This window comes from Brienomyrus brachyistius, chromosome 12, assembly GCF_023856365.1.
Source record: "Brienomyrus brachyistius isolate T26 chromosome 12, BBRACH_0.4, whole genome shotgun sequence".
Taxonomy (NCBI): Eukaryota; Metazoa; Chordata; class Actinopteri; order Osteoglossiformes; family Mormyridae; genus Brienomyrus; species Brienomyrus brachyistius.
In genome coordinates this window covers 12,318,820-12,343,144 of record NC_064544.1, presented here as the reverse complement: position 1 = coordinate 12,343,144, position 24,325 = coordinate 12,318,820, and the positions used below count along the sequence as shown (strand labels likewise).

At 44.5% G+C, this 24,325-nt stretch overlaps 1 protein-coding gene across 23 annotated transcripts in view; it reads right to left on the bottom strand.

The window, feature by feature from the left end:
• Nucleotides 1-24,325, bottom strand: part of LOC125704608 (adhesion G protein-coupled receptor L3-like) — a 178,290-nt gene that overhangs the window by 80,185 nt on the left and 73,780 nt on the right. For all 23 annotated transcript variants that reach the window (XM_048970399.1, XM_048970420.1, XM_048970415.1 and 20 more), the window contains one exon: nucleotides 9,726-9,835. In XM_048970399.1, coding sequence (XP_048826356.1) covers nucleotides 9,726-9,835 — 110 coding nt within the window. The remainder of the gene's footprint in view (nucleotides 1-9,725; nucleotides 9,836-24,325) is intronic.

Sequence of the window (24,325 nt, the reverse complement as noted above, 5' to 3'; positions counted from 1 at the left end):
CAGAAATTCTAGGGGCTTAAATTAAATTTTAAATAAACACAACATTCACTCGCCCATAAAAGACGTACGTCTTGCCAGTTACACCTTTCCAGCTTAGGGAAGCCAGCTGAAAAAGCTTGCAGGTGCCTTTCTGAATGCTGATTGGATTGCATCTCTCTGACATGGCAAAACTGTCAGATAAAAGGTCTCTTCAGAACACAAATGCTCATTCTGTAACGTAGCAGAGATCAAAATGTTTTCATTTCATTATCACTCCTTTTACAACAACAGAGACCTCGGAAGAATTATTGTAATCCTATTGAGGCTTGACATTATTTATAACGCCCAATATTTCTTCCTGTTTAGCAAAGAATGATGGCTGAATTTACTGTCTATAAGGCAAACGTGCTTTCATAACATTATCAGTATGCAATGATCTATGGTGTTATATTTATTTCTGTGGATTAAGACATCTGACCAGCCATTATACTGAAGTTCTTCTGCTTTTGTAACAGAGTATCAAGCTCAGCTAAATATTTGAAGAGGCAAAACCAAATGAACAATATATCTGCTGGAGACTCCATGTACTTAGATGTGATCTTTTCTTTCAAGTCAATTTATCTCCTGGTCTGCCGTTACATTGCCAAGCCCAAGCTGAAATAAGACACAATACTATGGCGACAGCTCTGGTCTGACCAACGTAAAGACCGCACTGAATTGGCCGGTGGAGATACATGTTTAACAGAGGGCATTGTTTAGCGAAAAACCCTTTTAGTGTGAGCCTGTGTATAAAAACTGGCATCACAGTCAATCAGTCGTACACCATAAAGAACTGTGAGTCACAGAAAGCTGGAACATTTTTTATATGTACGGCTCAGGAAAGTTTGCTTTACTGGCTCTTGTTCAACGATTAGCCATTCCCGTGGTGACGTGCCCTTCCCGACGTTATTGCCTGTCCAGACGAAACCAGGAGCTTGACGACCAAGGTCACTTTCCGACTGCTCCCATGGCCTGAAATCATGTGTCCCGCTTCGCCAACGTCTGTCATTAGCCACTTGATAAGAAGTCTAAAATTAGCACGTCTCCGATAGGGGTGGGGGGAGACAAATCACCTTAAATGAGAGGAATACGATCTCACTATAACTCCAACAATGCTCTCTTGGCAGTCATCTAGGTCCACTATAAAGGTTGCACTTTCTTGGCTATCCATCCTTTGCATGCTGGACAAGGGACACATGGTGAAATTACACAAATACTCAATACAAAGAAAGGTGAGAGGAGATATGGATTATCAAACGTTATGAATTCTATGATAACATAACATAATGAGGAAAGCTTAGCATTTCAGAGGGTAGCACAGAGTTTTAGACCTCCAGGGTTGTGGGTTCTATTCCCAAATCTGTTTCTGTGTAATTTGCATATTCTCTCTGAGTTGTGTGGGTTTCCTTGTACAGTCCAAAGACATGCAGCGAGATAATTTTGTATTTCTGAATTATCCAGTGTGGGGGTGCCCAATGATATTCAAATTCAACTCAATTACCTGATGCATTTATCCAAAGTCACTTACAGTGGAGAGAAGGGCTACAATTTCTGTGTGCTTCATGGCATTCAAACCTACAACCTTTGCGTTGTTAGTGCAATGCAGTACTACTTGTGCTACCGAGGCACTGTGATAGAGTGTTGGGAGAGGCTCCAGGTGACCCTCTACTGGCTGAGTGGCTGGATTATGGATGAATGTTTGGAGCTTTAATGATACGTGATAAATTTTTATGACATTACAACATAATCACAACTGAGCTTCGGTATATGGAGTTCACATCTTGTCCCCCTCTTCAGGTAGGTTTTCTCCTTGTATGCTAGTTTCCTCCCACATTCTGGAAGATTGCAGTTAGGTGAATTAATGTCTCCAAATCGCCTATAATGAGCGCCCCATCCAGGATGTATCCCAGCCTTGACCCCTATGCTGCCTTGTAGCCTATGCTGTCTAGACCAGTGTGTCGCACCCTGATCTTCAGTGACCCCCAGACAGTCTGTGGGAGGGAGCAAAAATGTGGACTGTCTGGGGGTCCCTGAGGATCGGGTTGGGAAACACTGATCCAGAGCCCCTTGTAGCCTGTTACGGATTAGCAGTTACAGAAAACGCAAAGGTGGAAGGGGACACCTGAGACCAGAAGCATGCAGCATTTCTTGCATTTCGCCAAAGAAAGAAAGATAACTCTCCAGCAGCATCGCAGGGCGGACGGTGAGGACAGGGACCCCGAGCTGCACCCGTGCGGATCTGAGCGTTAATAATTTACGCGGCCCACTTCATCACCGTGACTGTGAGGTAATCGAAATGATATCATTACAAGCCGCATCGCCTAATAGAGATTCATGGCGGACTGGCACTCATTTTTATCTGGGTCTGTAAGGAAATTGTGAAGAGACTTCCGCTCTTTAATTAATCACTGGAGGATGGGGGAGGAGCGGGGGCTAGAACACGTACCCAGGGCTACAGCAGGTCACTGCCACAACACCTGACATATTGACACATTGCCCCTGCCGGTAGCCCGAGGCGGCGGGACCCAGACAGTGTGCAAGCCAAGGAAAACACCAAAGACTAACAATTAAGTAAAGAAAGCACATTTTGAGCTACAAACACGACTGAAATCGGAGGGTGAAGAACTTCATTATGTCCCTTTAACTGCTTTCTGATTTCTCGGATCCCAAAAAAATGCTCAGGTGAATAAGCTGAGGTGGATGGGACTTGGCAGAGGAATGGGACCTGTGGGATGGGCTTATTAGTGGCCGGACTGCAAGGGGGCCCCCACCCCCCAATTAACACAGGGCAGTCCTATTGTGCGCCCCGAGATGTCAGACTGCCAATTAAGCTCGTAGTCCCAGCACTCAGTGGCCAAAACACTTGTGCCTTCCAGTGAGAGTTCGCACAACGAGGCCTGATTGATTACACTCACACGCATGGCCATTAGGAAGAGCGAAAAAAGAAAAAAAAAACGTTCTCTCGGGCCACGGATCACCTCCAACATGGTAATTTATACCACACTGGTAATCACGCACTTCCTCCGCAATTACAGGCCTACTCTGCTGCAGAAATATTTTTTCTGGCAGCGATTTTCGCTGCCTGGTGACGTGTCAATGGCGACGGCCCCAACAACGTTACACATCATATCCTGCGGTAGGCCTGGCAAGGCTATGACGGGCTAAGCAGCCGACATTCAGCGATTCGCCCCAATAAAAGTCCCCCATTTGTGAACGGCACTTTGTGGACCGTTTTAGCATCTCGGCACGACTGGTTCTGCTGCACGAGTGCCTGTAGGAATGCACACTGGAAGCAGTCCGTGACATGATGCACTCCACACAAAGGCAATATAAAATAAATCGAAAAGGAAATACAGAGGCAAGATGGATAATAATGACACACCATGCTTGCATTTACTCAGTAAGAATTAATTGCCTGTATTACTGGCCGTGCATTAATTACTCAACAGCAAACTGAAGTGCAATGTAGATCTTACTACACTTGAGCACTTATGAAAGTGCAGCTGCTGCAGGCTACATGCTGGTGAACTTATACTCCTCTGTGCTTGTCGGCTTATCTATTAGGTGGATGGGCTACACAATCTGTAGTCACCTGAGCCACCTGGGCTCCACTGGATGAATGGCATTCTGATTAGATGCTAGTATTATAATCTTTAGATGGATACAAGTCACTCAAATGTGATTCTCTTGGCTTGGCATCGAAAGCACATTAGGTTGTTATACTACAGTATCACAGTCTAGCATTTTCTCTACTCAAATCATGGGTGGACACAGAGGACATACAGAATTTTGGGGGTTCTGACCTGTTTTCTGTGAACCTGGTCATTTTTGAGCAAAATTTTTGCTCTCACCCATCCGTCTCTGAATGTAGCTTCCCAGGTCAATAACACTCCATGGGACATCAGTCAAACACGGCACTGTGGTGGATGGACGCGCTTTCCAGCTGTCTGCAGCTCTAGGAAGCCTGGACCCTGAAAGCTCTCCTCTGGAGCACAGCTAAAGGCACTCCTGGTCTAACTCCGATATACTCCATTGACATTAGCTGGCCCTTCTTCTTTCCAGGTCAGGGCCTTTCTCTCTCAAACTGCACTGATTTCTACGATGTGAAAACCCAAATTATCTTACAGTAAGGAGAAGGCTATTCTATGTCTGTGTTGAAGTCTTAGTTTTTCTATTACGGTTTTGAATATTAAGTAGTTAAGAATGCACTTATATTCAAACCAACACAAGTACCTAATATGTGTACCTAGGAAAGCAGGGTGTCTACTGGTGTTTGACACCTGTTAGTCTGGGTTGAGAGCCTAGCAATATGACGAATGACGGTAACTGTGCACGCCGGCCACTAGCTGTGGGACTAGTTGACACGTTCTCCCCTAACGGAAGACATCAAGGTACACTGTGCTGCCTATTACTGCGATATTGTGAGAATGCATGGCAAAAATGACGTACATTAGTCCGGGAAATAGATTTATAATTTGTTCTCCCCACTCTACTGATGAGGAATGATAATGCAGGTAGCAGGTGCAGACTGACCTGCCAAAACAATCAACAATATTTGATTATGCTCATGAATTATTCAAATTGGGCACCTTATCCATTCCGGAATGATCTATATTCTCACATCATTCTGGAGACAATGAGCTTTTTTATTTTTTTCCCCCAGCATGCAAGCCCGTTAGCCATGATTTCTTGTGTGTTTCTAGAAACAGAGCAAGGGTGGAGAGCTGCTGATGAGGATGAATCAGGGGGAAGTTAATGGGGAATAACTGGTATCTTCTCATCTAACTGAATACGTCCCAGTTACCCTCCATCTTCTCCCAGAAGCCTCCCCTCCACCCCACAATCTCTGGATTTCAAAAAGCAAAAAAAAAAAAACAACACATATACTATATGGTTAAAGGTATGTGGACGCCCCTCTTAATTAGAGGAATTGCCTAATTAAGCTACACCCATCGCTAATGCACGTGTATCACTAAGCACACAGTCACATAATCTTCTGTAACAAACATTAGCAGCAGGATGTGTGGTTGTACAGAAGAGAATAGTGATTTTCCACTTGGCACCATCATAGGACACCATCTTCCCAACAAGTCAGGTCACCACATTTCTGCCCTGTCAGTCGTAAGGGAAGTGATTGTGAGGGTCAAAATGATTAGGAGAGAGTTCAGTTATGAAGTGGTTGCAACATAAGCTCACAGAAAGGGAGCTGATTACCCAACATCAATATCGAATGGCAGCAAATGTTCCAACATCTAACATAAATCCGTCCCAGAAGAGTACAGGCTATTATAGCAACAACGGGCCGACAACCTCCATATTAATACACTTGGTTTTGGAAGGAGATGTTGAACAAGCTGATTCCACATATTATTGGACATATTTGAGGGGCTGATTGAGATGCTGTTAGGGATAATTCCCACAGTACAGTCTGCACCTGGGCAGGAAATAAAAGGCAGGATGTACGCCAAATTCACTGAGGCAAATGATACGATATATCGTATCTGACTTAATTACATAATTCAAGGTCAACACGTTTTCCATGGTAACAGCATGCGAAGACAATGGTGACAACAAAAAATCTAATTAGTGGAATGCAGGGGTTTTTAGGGCAGTATCCAGATAAGGTCACGATGAAAAATTCATGAGGTCCCTAGCGGAGGTCAGCGGCCTCTCTCAAGGTTTGTTTTCACGGCCTGAGTTGCTGGTAGAATTCGACACCGTTAGGTGAAACTTCAATTAACAGATGAGACCGTGTGCCATGGACCACCATGCTGACCGGGCTGAGACAATGGCCTATTGTAGCTCCTTCCAGCCTGGACAAAAGTCAAGGTCAGGGGTTGAGGGAGAGGAGAGTGAGAAGCCACTGATAAGATGTTATGGTAATGGGCTCCGCAGGCTCTGACAGCATCCGTCAGCCACGCAGCTCAAAACAACAGACTCATACCCACACACACACAAACAGGCATATGTGCACCACAGAGACTGTGCTCTCAAATTTAGTTAAATTACTGCTGTTTACCAAATTACATCTAGCATGTTTTAGCATGTTCCTATGAGCAAAGAAAAAATAGGATGAATCTATATACAAAATAGAATAAATATACAAAACCCTACAGAACAGTATCTCCATATGTCAGTAGGTTTCAGGTACTATCCCTTCCCAATACATCAGGACTCATCAGGACGATGCAGACCACTAGGGTGAGCAGCTCTCTGCCTAAACAAAGCTGAAAGACAAGGCGTTGTGCTGCAAGTTCATCGTGGGCGGCACTCTCCTCAAGCAACCAACATGCAACAGAAGAATCCCAACCAGTGAAGAGAAGGACAGGGTCAAATTCTTTTGTGGAGGAATGGATCCTGGACAGAATCCTAATGAAACCAAGGTCTGTGAGACAGATAAAGTAGGAGGGATTCGGTGTAAAGATCGACAGCTGGAGAGATTCTCTCAGTGAATAGCTGCGAGTCTTATTACCTCCTCAAATCACTCAGCCAGTCCATGGAGGTCTGATTCACACCCACCCCCCCCCCCCCCCCAGCCCTGCAGGACTGCACGTGACGAGACTCTTTCGCCTCCGCTATCTGATCATTTCATGGTCACAAGTCCACCCTCTCGCTGAGAAGACAACCTTTTAATTTTCTACCACACAGGAATGACACAACATGCCATTTTTAAAAACACAAGCTTTTCTTTAGGCTCATCAGAAAAATAAATGTGTTGCTCCCGTGACTGCAGAGCAATTAGGACTCATTTAATATTTCTTAATATGTACAAATTGTTCCAATCCCGAAAACTCCAACTTGGAGAAACAAGAAGGTGTCTTTCTGAATGGTATGAAGGACTAGGAGATCAACAACAGAATGTTTTTTTTTTTTTTGGAGTGAGTGTGCTTGCTTTTCAAACTGAAAAAAATGGGGGGGTACCTATGAATTTCATAAAATGTGACTGTTTCCTTCCACTTGGTGGTGTTTCTTTCTGAAGCCCATATGTGTGATTAATCCATTTCCGATAGCTGCTTCTTCTATGCAGAATTGTGGAGATCTGGTACCTATCCCAGAATTTATGGGCGAAAGGCAGGGAATTACACTGGACGGGGCGCCGACCCATCACGGGCAGAAACAATTAATAAGAAAAGTACTGGTCACCTCCTTGATTGGCCTTTGAACCCGGTCACAGCTCCTGTCTTCATTTGACCTGCCCTGATCACTTTTCGCACTGAGGCTGAAGAACCACTTGGAATCTAACAAAATGAGTTTCTTATCCAATACCTGCCATTTGTCTTATTGCCAGTTGCACACAGGCTCAATATCAGTATAACGCTTTAAAGATATCTGATTCTCTTTCCCTGAGGCACAAATGGGGTTTCAGACTTGCATTATTTAATCTTCTGGTCTACACGCCAGACATGCTGTCCATCTGGTAGAAATGCTGCGTGATAATTGAATGTTTCTCAGGCAATTGTGCTCCAAGGCTCTTGTCTTGGATATATAAAATGCGATACATAACAAAGTCATGGGAGATACTCAGCACGTGAAGCCCCGGATCGGGCATTAGCGACTGCTCCTACACATCATTAATGTAATCAGAGCGTCATTTCTGAAAGAAAGCTGCCGGTTTTGTGTTTCGCTCCTCCTTTAGCCTGTTAGACTCCAAAAATAACAGGCACCGTGCCCACCCTATGGATGTGTCCGTGTTCCACCAGATTCTAAATATCTCCTGTTAGGCTGATTTGTGGACTCTGTAATGACTATTGTGATGTCCCAATGTTATTGTTACTGTTAACAAACAAAAATGCTCAATTTGCTGCACTGGGGGGATGCTACTTTGGCTATCAGTATAAACCGACCACAATTTTCAGCTGGCATACGACATAGACAAAGGCTAATCTCGCATACAGAAAGCTATGTTTATGTAGATATGATACACAATGAGATCAAACACTGACACGACTTACATGCTGCCACATACATAGTGACACTAGTAATAATCCAAAATACGTGTAGCTGCTTCATAATTAACGCTAAATTTATCAAAGATAATGACACGAGAATATGCAACAACTGGTGGTGGGGGGGAAGGAATGCAGCGATGTATTTGCCTATATATATTAACACTGCAGAACATAAATAGTTCCTTCCTGGACCTTGATCATTTGCACATTTGCCTGCTGCCTTTCGCTAACCGCAGAGCTGCTGGTAAACTGTCAATGGAAACATTCATGCTTGCGTCTGAAGTCACATGAGCAGCCGTGATGAGAAATAGGCATGGCTCACAACCGTGCTGAAGTGAATCTCTCCCTGGGTTAGGAGCCAGTCAATTCCAGCAAACGAGGTTAAGTCAGCGTACGACGCCTGGTTCCGTAAGACGGCCAGGGCTCCCCGAGCTGGTAAATCTCACTCTCCTCGGAGAGGCTGGCTAAAAAACTGTGCCAAATGTTAAATGCTAATGGCTGTGTGCTTCCTGTGTCAGCCATTTTTTTCCCAGCCTACTTGTTCCTCTGTTTTATGTCTGAGATTCTCTTCTCACCTCAGTATTTCCAGACATTTTTTTTTGTTCTGGAAACCACTGGCTTCATCGTGAGTGTCTCAGGACACTTTCCAGATGTGACATTTCCTGTAATAACCTTAGCCTTCAAATGCCAAAGTGAGCTGGTCAGTTTTCGGGGGAGTGCTCCCAGGGCTGACAATGCCATGGATTCTTCCCTTGAATGTTATTTTGCTGCAAGTAACAGTTTTATTAATTACATTGTGATTGTTTTCTTATTATATACACAGGCACTTTGAGAGGCAATTTCTGCGGAAAATACCACCATAGCGATACAGAATGACCTTTTAAAATGTCCTGACAGAATATACAAATACTAGCGTATTACAGAAAAAAAATGTACATTTTTCATATACTTTTTTTCCATGCCACTTGAAGCCCAATTATTTCCTTTTCAGGACGTATGATAATTACCTCAGCCAGAATATCCTGTTTTACAACATAGTGTTGAATAATTAAAGAGCAGGATACTGACAATTTAAAACATTTAGCCAGGAGTGTTTTATAGCATGAAAACTTTTGGGGGCACAAAGAAACACAAGGCGACAAATACTGACCCAGGAAGATTGATTAAAAAAAAAATGCCACATATGATTTAAGTCTTTCTGGCTTTTGAGTCTATAACTCAAAATAAGGGTTGTTTAATTAAATTCCAAATGTAATAAAATACTTATTCAGTTTATAGAGCATTTGTACACCGACACAACACCAATTGGTTCATGCCATGAAACTATCTTGACACGATAATAACAAACAACAACAACAACAACAACAACTATAATAATAATAATAATAATAATAATCATCATCATAGTAGCAGTCCTGGGGTCTGTATCACAAAGCTGGATTTTTAGGGCAAGCAAGATTACTTGTCTGATTTAAAGTATTTTGGGCTAAATGTAAAGGAAAAAAGATAAATAGTTTAGTTATCTAGCTAACCAAGAAATCTCACTTTGCGATAAAGGGGGCTGGTTGGGTATTTTACGCTGTTACAAGATGATTTTACAAGTTAACTGCAGCCCTCACATTATGGAAAAAAAATGTTTACCTCTGGTGTAGTTTGAACCTGTTAAAATTATTTACACTTCCCACTTCCCCCCACCATAATGACATTTATTTTTACTGGGAGAAGCGTGAATCAGAGTGGCGGCATCATTATACGTACTGTATGGGACACACTCGTACTGAACCTCCAGGTACTTATATGTTCCGGGACATGGGTCGGGAAACACATCCGGTCCTGCCACCACTGCACACTGCGTCCGATTGTTGCACCTGTAGAAAAAAATTACAGGAAACATTCAAGGTTATTAAATGAAAATATACCGCACGGCTCAACACTCGCAGCTTTATCGACAGTAGGAAATCATCATCAGTCCTGAGGACAAAATCAGTCCTGATTTAATGACTTTGAAATAAAAGAAATGACCGTGCTTGGGATGGATAATCTGTATATTTGCAGGTGCAGCATCACCATTACCAGAGGTGGAGATTTCAGGTCCAGAGAGTACAAACCAAGACCGGGATTTTGTTTCAACCAACCAGTTGAGTACTCTGTGACTCTGTATACTCAACTAGTCTGGCCGTTATGCTCATCAAACTGTCTAGGGGGCCCCACAGAGGGACTCCATCCTCGGCCACCACCCGAGGTGGGCACAGGCTAGCAAGAGGCCGTGACCGGTCTGATGAAGACGGTATGATGAAGACGGCATGATGAAGATGGCATGATGAAGATGGCATGATGAAGATGGTATGTCGACTGCAGAAATCGAGTTGAATGAGGCAGCACTTCAATCTGGCTGCAGCGTTAATTGAATCACGTTCCTTTAACTCTCCACAGACCGAACAAGGCTGGTCCTTCTGAAAGGGCACGTGCTACTAATGCATTGTCGCATGCGCAGAATAAACAATCTGATTTCAAAATCAAACAAATAAGAGGCAAATGAAAGAACATAGCAGACAGAGGTGCTCCAACTGCAAGCAGTTATTCATAAAAAGTTCCAATTTCTAAGTGGCTTTGGCTAAAAAAGTCATCAGACACACATGAGTCTCCAGCGAAGCGCTTGGGGACAGGAGCCACCATAAATAAGATTCATTCCCATTACCGTGGTAACGCCCCTGCGGACACGAACGCAACTGGAGTGAAGAGTCTCCCCTTGTTGGTGACTACAAACCTGACTGACCACACTGTAATCTGGGTAAATGTTACCTATGCATCATTACAGCTAAAAAAAAAAATGCATATGGACAGCCCGGGGCGAAGGCTCCGCTGCTGCTTCGATTAAGGGGTGCGCATACGCGACAGGGAGCCAGCCCCACAGGGGGGCGCTCTCACCCGGACACAGATAATGAGCGGACCCTCCTTGCGAGGAAGACGCTGACCTGGAAGATAAAAGCCCACCCCGACGGCCCCTGACAGCTCTGCATCCAGCTCTGCATGCCAAATTAAAAAGAGATTTACTCCCCAACCTCATTGCACCAGTTTGATCGTGTGCCATGTATGGTGTAGACTGACCGCACCCTCTTTGGTTAAGATGAACCACTTTTACTACATCCATCCATCCTGCCACTTTGAGTAACTGCTCATGGAGGTGGAACATGGCATTGGGGGACAGCTCCAGCTCCTACAAGTAAAAGCTGGATATTCCCTGAGTGGCTTGTCATTGTATGCATTCTGGTTTGTCACAAAAGTGCATGATCTGCGCTATAGAATACTTTAAACGCTTTTATCTAGCTAACACACTGTGGGTACACTTTTTCCATGGCAAAATAAATAGCAAGTTGTGGAAATCGCACAATTTCTTTGCTTAAGCATAGCCAGATTAGTTGGATGTTTCTGGTAAGAGGAAAGGGTTGGAGTAGCACACTTCCTGGGCAAAGGCTTTCAAATCCCACCTCTGCTCGTTGTGTGTGGAGTTTGCATGTTCCCCCTGTGTCATGCAGATTTCCTCCTGCAGTCTAAAAACACACAGTTAGTCAAAGACGGTTCCCATAGTGTATGACTGCGTCTATGTGCCCTGCGACGGACTGCCGTCCCATTCAATTTGTTCCCCAGTCTTTTACTCTGTCTTGCCAACCCCCCTCCCCACCCCCCTATCCCAGTTACTTTGACCAAGATACAAAGTTAGAAAATGGATGGGATATTCTGCAGAATCCATAACGCAATGGAGACCTGATATAGTCTTTTAAAAACCCTGAAACCTATACATTAAAACATTAGCAAAATATAATTAGAATAACCATGCATCAAGTAGAACATGACAGTTCTAAAATTCATTATAAAAAACATAAAATATTTCAGGGCCTATCAGACACTCAAGTCAAACCACATGTCTCTGTTCCTCCAATCACAATGCACTGGCGGCTTCTGGGTTCATCCTCTCTACTACGCACAGATTATTTGCCACACATGTCACACAAGGTCATACCATACAATTAAATCACCCTTTCGTGTTTTAATTGACACCAATTCCTCAGTAAATAATCAATGGTGGGGGGGGGGGGGGGGGGGGGTCAGGGTCGGGGCAGCAAATCCCATCTCCTTTTCTACATTATTAAATCAGGACAATGTTTCACCCGCTGGCCCTGAGGACAGCCAGATCGCACGTCTGGGGTGCCTGTCCATTCTCCAGAGTTAATTCCTTCGCTGTAAATGTCAGTCAGACACAGAAGGGTCACTCCTGCAACACGGTGGTGATTAAACAGGCCCGCTTATCAGAAACCCTTCTCTTTTTCCTGCCTGTGCTCCATTGTAATGGAAAAGTAACTGCATGCGAAACAGGTCTGGGAAAGTAGAACAGAATTATATTACTAAGAGATCCTGCAGGTTTTAAGGGGTGAATAAGCAGAATGAATGCAGTCTATTACATTGAACACCACTGCCTTACAGGCCAGTAAAGTTCATTCTGCTGTTAAAAGAACAACAAAAAAAGAATACAAAATACTATTACTCCATCCATCCTCCAATTGCTTATCCAGTAGAAGGTCATCTAGGGCAAATTCCTTACAGGATGCTCATGTACACTTTTGGTAATTTACAGACAGAAATTCATCACGTCATGTGTCTTTGGACTGAGAAAGGAAAGGCGAGAACCCAGAGGGAACTCAAACAGCATGGGAAGAATAGGCAAAGCCCAGAAACACACACACAGTAGGGGTGAGATTCAAACTCACAACCCTGGTGGTGTGAAGCAGCATTGCTACCCACAGAGACGCCATTAAATTTGATTTGCATGCTGTAGATTTAAAGGATATATATGCATAGTATATGAATAGGAAGCATCTTGCAGGCTGTGAAAACCATAACATTCCCCATGACAGCACCGAGTAGAGCCATCTGAGAAGGATTTTTATAAGAAGGTCTTTAAGCTGATTGGCCGGTGATAGAGTGCCAATAGGCTGATGGAATCGCATCAGGAAGTAGTCCTGGTGTAAGCTTGGCATGCACTCCAATCAGTGGAGTTTACAGCGGAGCTTCTCCCTCAGAGTCCTGGGCAGAATAATCACTTACAGGCTCAGGGTGCTTGTCTGGAAAGCTGATAACCTCACTTGCAAACCACTTTATTAAAATGTGTACAGATTTATGCATGTGTGACAGTCTTGGTCATTTTATGGACACTTCCATTACAAATACTACTTTGACAAATGCCTGAGCAAATAAAGTTTCATTCACCCCCAGTTCACGTTATAAAGCTTTTGATAAGTTCACTTACATAAGAATTTATCGAAACATAACTCGAGCATATATTATGGACAGTTTCAATTAGCTTCAGTCTAGACAACATTCATATTTTAATTTATTTACATATGGAATTACATACGGAAGACATTTTACCAGTTTATTTTAGGAGTATTGCCAATTTCTGCAGATTAGTTACTATATTTCATTTTGAGTTACTCATGCCACTGATTATTTATTTATTTAGATACTTTTCTCATCTTGTATTTTTTTTTTTTGCATGGCTCTGTACTATATTTAGGTAACCGGCTCCAGCAGTGAGAGTTGAAGCAGTGGTTAGAGTTTATACCATAACCAACAGTTGCATGTTAGCCCCTCTATGTATCGCATTATGAAAATAAAGTCCTTATTTATTTCAAGTTACCAGCCTTTATCTAACCCAGAATTCATGTGACATTGACAGACACGAAGGTCTCGCACCCACGTGTGTAGGTGTCTCGCACTGATTACCGTAGGAGACCTTTCCATCCTTGCACCCGCGGTGTGTAGGCCCTGCACTTTCCGTTCTTGGGGGACTGTTTTCATGGTACACCAGCTTGTCAAAAGCGGCCAAAATGTTAAACATGTTTACGGTGTGTCCTCAGAAGAGGTCGCGAGAAGAGTAGCAGGAGACACACAGATTTCTGCCGACTGTTGACAGCTGGATCGAGTAATGAGCCAAAACACTAAACTGAGACTCTCATATCACTCAGACTGTAAGAAATAGATACAGAGATACTTGAAAACATACAGATAGAAACCCAGATGAATCCTTGGCTAAACAAGCAACAATAAGACCCACCCCTGTTTAACATCAGAGAGTCTATTTGTTAATATTTAACCATCAGCACTTTGCCAGGAAAACTTTCCCTACGTGTATTTCGCGTTTTGGCCAGAATGCCTTGATGACCTCATTCATCATTAGTCACCCCCGTAAGAGCGGATCGCAAATAACGGATTAGCGACTCTGGATGTGTCCCATTTGAGAGGATAAATGAAAGCTTAATAAAATCAGGGCCTGGTATAAAAGACAATAAAGGCCAGTTTGTAGCCCATGGGTGTCAGTTGGCTGAGTGGGTCTCCAAGCAGCTAGACCCATGTTTAATTACACAGGGTTTCATCAGGCCTGATGTCAGTGCCACAGGCTCAGTCCGAAGGCTGTAGTCACTGCTGTTCTGCAGAGGAACTTGGGACTAATCAATCTGATCATTCAATCAATCAATCAATAATACAATTATGAGTTCTTAAATGTATAAAAAATAGACCACCAGTTTACCATGAAAACTGACTCAATAAATTCCCATTTCTGGAATAAATGTAAAGAAAAACAGAAATGATACTTGACACTGCTTACTCGCATATCTAAGACCAATCTGAACTGAGTGAGAATGGCCTTTTCTTCGAATGCTAAAAACACTGTTGGATGGCACGCAGGTTAATATCCAGGCTTCTGTATTGTATTTCGGTAATTCTCTTTTCAAGGGGTTGGTCGGGGAGGCAGGGAGGGAGAGAGAGAGAGAGAGACATTATCCTCAAGAGGACATCTTTCTTTTCCTGTCAGTGCTGCTTTCATTCCGCAGCCTCCCGTTCCTCCAGCCGCCAGTCAAAGTGGCTGTGAAACATTCGCTTCACAGGGACAACGGCAGCACCTCACTTTACAACACACTGCTAGTGGGGAGCCCCCTCTACCCGAGCACCATGGGCCTCTGTGTGGCTAGTGGGGAGCCCCTCTACCCTAGCACCACGGGGCTCTGTGTGGCTGTGCCACTCCAGCCGGCTTCACCTGCCCATCAAATGACTCGTGTAAGAGGAACAGCTCACGGTTCAGGGGGATTAACAGGAAGTTCTGAAGCTACTGCGAGACACAACAACATTCCCAGGAAAATACGGACTTTAAGCTCATTTGGGCTCCTCCGTCGATTCTTCTTTAACTGAGTTTCACGCGCAGTCATTATGCAAGCATTTATTAGGGGCATCTTAAAAAAAATACTGCCAGGATCATAAAAAGGTGTGTCAGGGCGAGCCCTATTAGAAAATAAAACAAGAATGTACTGGAGTACTGGACAGGAAGAGGCAGCAGAAATTTGCATCGCAGAGGGGAATCGATCGGCACTCAGCGAGAAGTTTAAAGAGTCACTTAACAGCACTAAGCACGAGTGGAGACCTTTCATAACCGGCGCCACACTTAATCTATGCTGTGTACCCTGCAGATTATGTCCTCTCCGGGCAGCACAGAGCTACACACGGGGCCAGAGCAAGAGAGGACGGGCAATTTGACAGCATATCATGTGCGTCCGGCCAGCAGGGCGGCGAGCTTGTCCCGTTTCAAATTACGGGGTGTAATCACAGGACATGAAACGACTTCCAGATTTCACACGCTGTCATTCTTAGCATTGCTATAATCCTTCCAAGAACAAAGAAAAGTTAAAGAATGTGGCAGAGATTGTGCAAACAATGCAATCGCTTCAGAGGGTAGTAGCTGTGTTGTGGTCTTAAAATTAAGCATCCGTCATCGTTTCAGTGGATAAATGCTGAAATTTGTATACCGAAGGGAAAGCCTGTTTTACATTCATAAGAGTTTATTCCAATGTGTCAGTGTGGGAGGATAAACTTCTGTATTTCCCAGAAAACCATATGAACCACATAAATGGAATAAATACCAAGATCAAACAAGAGACTTTATCCTCTGAAATACCATTCGGTCAAAGCAAAGTTCAGATATGAGCAAAACCTTTTGTTTTCTATCCTCCAGATGATGAAATAGCCTTTCACTGAATATCCAAAATAAAGTCAGTTTCCCAGAACTAAAGAGAACATGGAGGACTGGGAGGAGGCTTACCATCAGCTATTATACCTCAGAGCTAGACCCAGAGAGAAGTGCACCTACAATCCCTCCACAAGCAAACACTTAAACTGAACTATTTCCACACACTGGGCCTGCATCCCTTCTTCTAGGTGTCAGTACCTTTCCTAATATATAATTTGAAGTAGAAAGTTGAGAATTTCGACCACAATGTTATATTTTGAAACTAGCAAAAAACTGTCAAGAGTTTTAATAATGGAATAAAATGACTAGCAGGAGAAGCCTACCTAGACCACTTCAGAGGCAGGACAAACATATTAGGAGAAGCTCAAAGGGCCTACAAAGAGGGACTTAAATTAGGTGGTAGGAGGAGCTTAAAAGCAGCTAGAAGGACGAAGGAAGAACATGAGCTTGAATGCATTAGTGGGTGGGAATTAAATGGGCAAGCAGGACAGCCTACAGGGTTGGTTAAAAAGACTAAGGGCGCAGTGGGAGGGGCTTATACAGCTTCAGTCCAGGTCCCGCAGTTTCAGCGTGCGGGCATTTTATTTGGCTTCCCGACCGCTGAAGCCAAACCGCAGGGCAGGGCCCCATAGCATCCGCTTATGGGAAGCACAGCCTCTTGTAAAAGATGCAAAGGCCGCCGGCTGGCCCCCGAGCCAAAAGCGCAGACGGCGTTCAGAGGATGGCAAAGCAATCAAACGGAGCCGCGTGACTATGGAGTTCCCAAGACAATTATTAAACCCATCATTATCAGATAAATAAAAGCGAGACGTCCTCCACGTTAAATGCAGCAGCTGTGGAAATAAACATTAATTACACTTCAAACTTCCCTTGGACTTCCAGGACTTCTTATATAAAAAAAAATAACCACAGCCAGAACACCCAGCCTTCAGGTTCAGTGCCACACTTACATCATCCCTTCATCTGAAGTGCACATTCTTAGGGGACAGAGGGTCAGTGTTTTATAGCATGAGTCCAGAGATACAGCTTCCTTCCTTATGAGGGAGCCCAACCAAATGCATCGTTCCACAACATAGGCTTTTCAAATTTCTGGATCCTAACATTAATTCGGAACAAATTCTGGAAGTCATATACCAGCTGCATTCAAAGGAGAACTCGTGATTTTTAGATAGTACCTAAAAAAGCCATTTCTTCAATTTAAGTATTTTTCCCCTTGTCATATCGTTCATGTCGTTTTCCCATTCAACCAGAAAAATCACCGCCATAAATGTCATGCAGGAAAATAAACAATGTAACCAAACGACCAGGGTCGTATTTAGCTAAAAATACCATTTTCATTATAAGAAATCCGTTCATCTTCCCCTGGATTTCTTTACGCGCTGAAATGCGTAAAGAAACCACTGTAAGCACTGCAGGATGACGCTTCCGTTTTAAGTGGACTTTAATTTCCCACAGGAACGCTGCAAGCAGAGACCTCGGGAAGGAAGATCGCATGCTGTCACGTCGCAGGTACAGACGTAGGCCTGTGACTCCCTGTGCAGCACACTGGGAATTACAGTGTTACACGGTGCAGACGCTTGTGCTACAGTAATGGCTGCAAATGGTACACGCACACTAGCTCCTTAGGGAATTGCACCTCTAGTACCATCTCTTCAACGAGGAGTCAGAAAGGCTGGGGGAGGCGTCACCACGGGGATAGTGCCACAGAAACGTCCCAGTTGGTGCCTTAGCTCCACACTGTCGAAGATTCCAGCCAACAAATGTGGCGTTGCTGCTCCTACCAAGAGCGACGTCTTGTGACTTGGCAACCCCAGGTGGCTGGCATACCCCAAACACACACCGCTGACTAAGGACGGGCTGCCAGATTGGGGAGCCAATCCCACAGATGAGGCACCCCAGTATAAATAAAGGTAATAAAATTACAATGTTTATCTATCAAGTAATATTTTGACATGCACGGTCTGGTCTGAAAGGTGGTTCTCCTTAAAGCACAATTCCTCTCTTTATAAAGAGATCCTTTTGATCACATAGGTGTGTTTCTTGGTGGGTACTGGGGAGTGTGTGTGAAGTACGTACCATGGCTGCATTGACACCCCGGGTGGCAGAGACCGTGTCCGCTGTATCTGGGATGGCTAAACACAGATTTTTTATTTGTGTGTTTTATTTTGGGCTATGTGTGGCGTGCCGGAAAAAACAGCTCATGAATTTCAGATCCCCGAAGCAAAATGCACCAGCTGCTAGGGTGTGGGGGGGGCAGAGGTGAGAGTGGCGGGACCAGCCTTTCCATGCATTGGGTCGTGTTTGTTACGCACAGAGAGCTCAGAAAGCTGCCATTTAGAGTCAAAAGTGCTCTTGAAAAGCTTATGTGGGGACACACAAAGTGCCCTGGTGGGGTGAAAAAAGAATTTAATCCCATATCCAGCCCGGCCACCTTTCGCTGAACTGTCACCGGCTCGCAATCTTTGAATGAAAAAAGTCCCAAGCAAAGAATTGCCTTCTCATAATACTTCATAGAACTAAACACACACAATCTGAGTAGCCTGAGCTCAGTCACTTAATTTCCATTCTGCGTAACCATGGAAACCCTAATGTCCAATTCCAGAGGCAGCTTCCGCTGCTTCCCCCCCCGATTCCCGCCACAGCAGTGTGTTCCGCCGGTATGTCGAAAACACGGCCCTAATGAGCTTTTTACCAGCAGCATCGCCTTCCAAGGAAAGCTTCCCCTAAAAACAGCAAAGTGCTGGAATTAGCGTGTGAATTCGCACCGTCGCTGATGGAGGCCCTGCCTGGATCTCAGGTGAATTTATAACTATTCGCCGGCTTTTACTGTCGTCAAAGAATCTTTTTCTCCAGGCAAGAGGCTCACTGTGAGCGGCTGTCAGCACAATTATTTATTCGACGTATAAAAACATATAAAAATATATGTTCAAATTGGCAGCTCTCTCACGTTTTTCTTTTTAAATGTTGCACTGAGGATATGAGGATATTAAACAAACCAGATATTAATATCCAAGTAACCAACTTCATCTTTACAGCGTCTGTAAAATTGTTTTCTGGTCTGTCTGGTGTTATTTACGGGGGACATAAAAACCTAATGAAACGTGGCACTGAAGCCCTCGGTGACACGGCGGTAACCTGCAGGGATTTATTCACGGCCACTTTTGGGAGAAAAATGCCATTTACCAGTGTGATGGAACATCTTAATTTAGCATCTGATTCATCAGCAGCGTGCAGAAAAGGGAAAGCGAAGTATCGACACGGGCTGGTCTAGCTGGCGTGAAGAAGCCACGTAAAACCGCTGGGAGAACATCAACTATTTCATCACCAGCTGATTAAGTTTGTGTCTATTATTGAGCCTTTTCACAGCTGATGAAGAAGTGTGAAGAAGCGCTGATCGTGGAGTGGACATTGGACATCAATGAACCCGCATGAGGCAATACACCTTTGCCAGCAGATGGATGGTTGACATCTTCTCGATGGAGAACGGTCAGTGTGACTGCCAGAGAGTAAGTGAGGGGGCTGGAGGGAATGTTCAAGACTCTGTCCATGTCTACCATCCCAGGATGGAACATTCCAGAGATTTCTGTCCAACCTGGTGTGGTGACACTGTCCGATTGCAGCTATTGAGCGTGTCCAAGGTGCTGACAGAACGTGTCTCTCTCGTACATTCCAAGAAGCCTCTGCAGATGGACCATGGGTGTGGAATGCAAAGTAGGAGTCCTTAAAAAATCCCATGTGTCTTTACAACAGGGAAAAGTTTTGTGAAACACGTCAGACTAGTTCCCGGTACAAACATTGTTAAAGGATCTAAAATCTATTTTTACGCCTTAATTTTGAAAACAAAACATTTAACACCTTTCCATGGAGAAAGCTCTAATCCCAACATGATGACCTTAACCACTAGCCAGGCTTAACCTTAAGTCTAAGTAACCAAACAAAATGTGAGACTCGGCATTTTTTATTTTTTGATTGCATTCACAGATCTTTTTGGGGACCTGAAAAATGGTCTCCACAACGTAAAAAAAAAAATCAAGTATTCATTACATTGTGAGGGACATTTGGTCCCCACAAAGTAATATAAACCTAATCCCCGCACACGCACACATACACACATGCACATTTTATTCTGGTTTACCAGTATCCATGGACGGCAAGCTGGATAAATGGATGGAAGGATGGATGGACTTAGACATAGCAGTTACACCATGACTACAAAGCAAGAAACATACAGGAAACACAGGACGTAAAATTGAAACGTATTTTGCGACAACAGAGCACCATTCTCACGTTATGGTCCTTGAAGCGGCTCTCCATTGTGAATTTCAGCATCTACCTGAATGCTCAATCAAATCCGAGAGTTACAGAGGGCTGAGCACACTGTTACTTTAAGTCACCGACAGGAGCAATTCTCCCATTACCAGTTTCTATTAATAATCTGAATCCTCCAAACAGGACATGCTTTAGCAGTGTGATGTGAAAAGCTCCCCCCACCCTAACCTCTGCGGCGAGAGAATTCAAGCCCTGATCACCTTTAGTTGCCATGGACACAAAAGATGCGGCACATTTACGCAAGGCAATCTACGTTATTAACACTTTCAGTCCTGCCTGTCCTCTTAGGTTCAATTAAACGGTCCATTCAAAATGTCGAATGACCCTTAAGGGCTAAAATCAAGCCTAAATAATGCATCAACAAGAAAAAGAAAAACAGGCCAATTAACCCAGAGCGAAGTCAGAGGCCATGCCGGATACCAAAGATGTGTAATATTGCAACACAAATCTTCTCAGTGAAAAACGATGGAATCTGTGAAATGTCATGAATGTAGATTTGCCCTGATGATCACTAAATCAGTTACATGCTGACATAATATACTATCTGGAGATCCCAACAAGTGTCCTGATAAAGAAAAAACACAGAGTGCGACGATTCTACGTATTTTGTTCAACATATCTCATTGCCTTATTATTATTATGGTTATTATTGAAGTAGTTTTGTTGTTGCCATCATTATTATTATTATTATTATTATTATTATTATTATTATTATTAATATCCATCCATTTGCCAAACCGCTTATCTTACTTGGTCCATTAGCCTATCCTGGAAGCAATGGGCACGAGGCAGGGAACAACCCAGGATGGGGGGGCCAGCCCATTGCAGGGCACACTCACACACCATTCACTCACACATGCACTGCTATGGGCAATGTAGCAACTCCAATTAACTTCAGTATGTTTTTGGACTGTGGGGGGAAACCGGAGTACCCGGAGGAAACCCCACGACGACATGGGGAGAACATGCAAACTCCACACACATGCGACCCAGGCGGAGACTCGAACCCGGGTGCCAGAGGTGTGAGGCAACAGTGCTAACCACTGCGCGACCATGCTCCCCCTATAATATTAATAATAATAATAATGATGATAATAATAATAATAATCATTATTATTATTGTAAGGGCAGTATAATGATACGTGTTGCCTATGTGTTCTAGAATATAACGAGGTTGTTAATTGCAGCCCTTTAATCAAAACCATTTAGCAAATTCTAAAGTTGGCACGGTCACTCAGTGGGTGCTACTGTCGCCTAATTCCTCCAGGGGGAGACTGTAAATCTTTCCCTTCTGCTGTGTGGGCAGATTTCCTGTGTTTTATGGGCTTTCTTCAGGCGTTCCAGTCTTCTTCCACAGCCCAAAAACAGGCATTTAGGTGAATTGGTATCTCCAAATTCCCCTTAGTGTGTGTTTGTTTGTGTGCACGCGTGTGGTCCCTGCTCTGTGCTCTCTGAGATGGGCTCCGGGTTCACCACAATACTGGATAAGTGGCTGGAAGAGGGATGAATGGATGGATAGATTGATCACTTGAGTTCAGGTGGTTACATCGACAAAATATAAATAACTCACAAGCAAGCAAAACTAAATAAAGGTTCATGAGCAAACAGACATGTATGGAATCATGTTATTTAAGGACAATTATCAGGACGTTTTGAAGAGTTTGTCAAAGATCATCAAAGGCCACATTAAGGAGGCACTGTAAACACTGAAAAGCAACACAGTGTCAGTCTAGATGATCCCAGTTACCTTTATGAGGGGTGGTGGGCCTGGACAAAAGCATCCAGTCATCCCGAATCATAGGTGCTGTTACTCCACCGATTTGCTATACTGCCGTTTGCCACCGACGTTCTCTGCCAAATTATGTCACATATTTTTTCCCATTTGCATAAACAGACACACACTCTGACAGTGAAATGAAAATAAAAAAAGCACTACAGCAGGATAGAAGCATGTTAGGATGCCAGCGCCCTTATGCAACACTATTTTTATGAAGATCATTTCTTTCCACTGACATGCAGAATTATGCTGTACATACGTTTTAAGAAGCTGATTTAACATGACAGCATGTATTACGACTGGAAATGAGACTGCCCACTAAGTAAAACTGTTAACTTGATGCATTCGCTTCGGAAGCCTTAACTAGTACAGCGGCCTGCCAGCCAACCCTGGACAAGGCCTGAACCCGTCAATAGATTCATACGAGGAGCCTGTCAGGCCATCAGGCTGGAGTTCATGGTCTCAGAACCTCCCTCACCCTCCTTGACACCGTGCTGCCAGGACAGTGTTAATTTTGGACCGGGGCCAGGATCAGCAATCCAGCATCATTGGGGGGCTTGAAGGTCTTGGCGCAAAAGGCTGGGGGCTAAACTAATCCCCAGGCAAAGACAGCAGCTAGAACAGGTTCTAAGGGGAAGCTTAGTCTTTGGGAACAGACTCCCTGGGTGACAGGGGACCATCTTCACAAAGAGCAGCTCCTTAGAATAACAGGACACAGGTGAGAAAATCATGCAGGCCTGCCAGAAACACGCATGTTAAACAACTGAAACGCGCGGTACGTTTACATGCACCACGCAAACACGCACACGCACTCACACTCATACACCTCACATACGCATTGCCGCCATGGAAACACTGCTCACACAGGAAAAGCTGGCTTGCGCACGCACGCTACAGGTGTAAATTCTCCACAGACAAATGCAATCATACTCACACAATCACACATTCAGCAGAGAAACGAGCCTTAAACACACACCCATCGTAGGCACCGTAGGAACGACAGAACCACACAAACCCCCTGGCTCAAACAAAGCAGAATTGCACAAACAGCGACGCCATGAAAACGCAAAACCACATGGCGACTGGCTTGGCAGTGAGGATCCACAGACAGGCCAATCGCTCAGTATATGCTGGTTTGTGGCACCCTACGTGAGCATGTCTTCGCAAATGGAGGTGCCTGTGACAGCACCAATCACATGCTGAGGTCCCGGGGTCCGCATCGGTCTCAGACTGGGCCTCACCCAATCTCAGAACAGGCTGGAGAGGCCACAGCGCAAAACAGGTGGCTCTTTCGTCACCTGGAACAATGTTATTGTAGCCAAGTACGTCGTCACATCTCCAGCAAAAGGAAAACCAACACCAGCTTAGGGAGACTCAAATCCCTGGTGGATCTAAATGCATGGGAGGTGTCGTTTAGGTAGCTAAAGACTTCCCGTTATTTTCAATCTCTGTCCATGGGCTCCGGTAGGTAGCTAAGACCTGGGTGAAATCTATCTGTGGGGATGGGGGAGAGAGGCAGTCAGGGAGGGAAGGGGGAGTGAAATGGGGAGTTCAAGGCCAAGGCACAATCACAAGCCGGGGCAGAGCTTGAATTGGCCAGGGAAAAAAGAATCCGTGCTTTGTCATAACCCCATGTGTGAGGGCCAAACGCTGGGGGGGGGCACGAAAAGGTCAGGCTGAAAGGAAGTCACCCCCTACCCCCAGCATCGGAGTAATCCAGCTCGTTAGATGGCCACCATTCTGACATTTAGATTTCCAGGCTGCGGAACGTGCAGGAAGGTAGAGAGATGCATAGCTCACACATGGAGAGATGTGATCCCACCTGCCAATAAAGAGGGGCGCAGCGGGGGGGTGGCCCCGCCGGGAGAGATATGGGCACATCAGACAGCCAAGCCTCCACCCCAGCTGCCCCGCTCTCAATGGGCCTTTTCATGGCAGCTCGAAGGCGGCAGCGTGGGACGTGGCCCCGCGGCCACATAAAGAATCGGGCCCCTTTTCCTCCACTCGGTGCCCCTGCAGTAGTCGGCGGGAGCCCGCGTGGGGCCGCGTCCAAACAGAGAGCTACTTGTCACCTCGTCTGCATGAATAAAAATGCCAAAAATTCACTTAATTGCATTTTTTCCTGTTATCAATCACCAGTAATTGAATTGTGCAGCCTCCGCAGGGCCTGTGAGA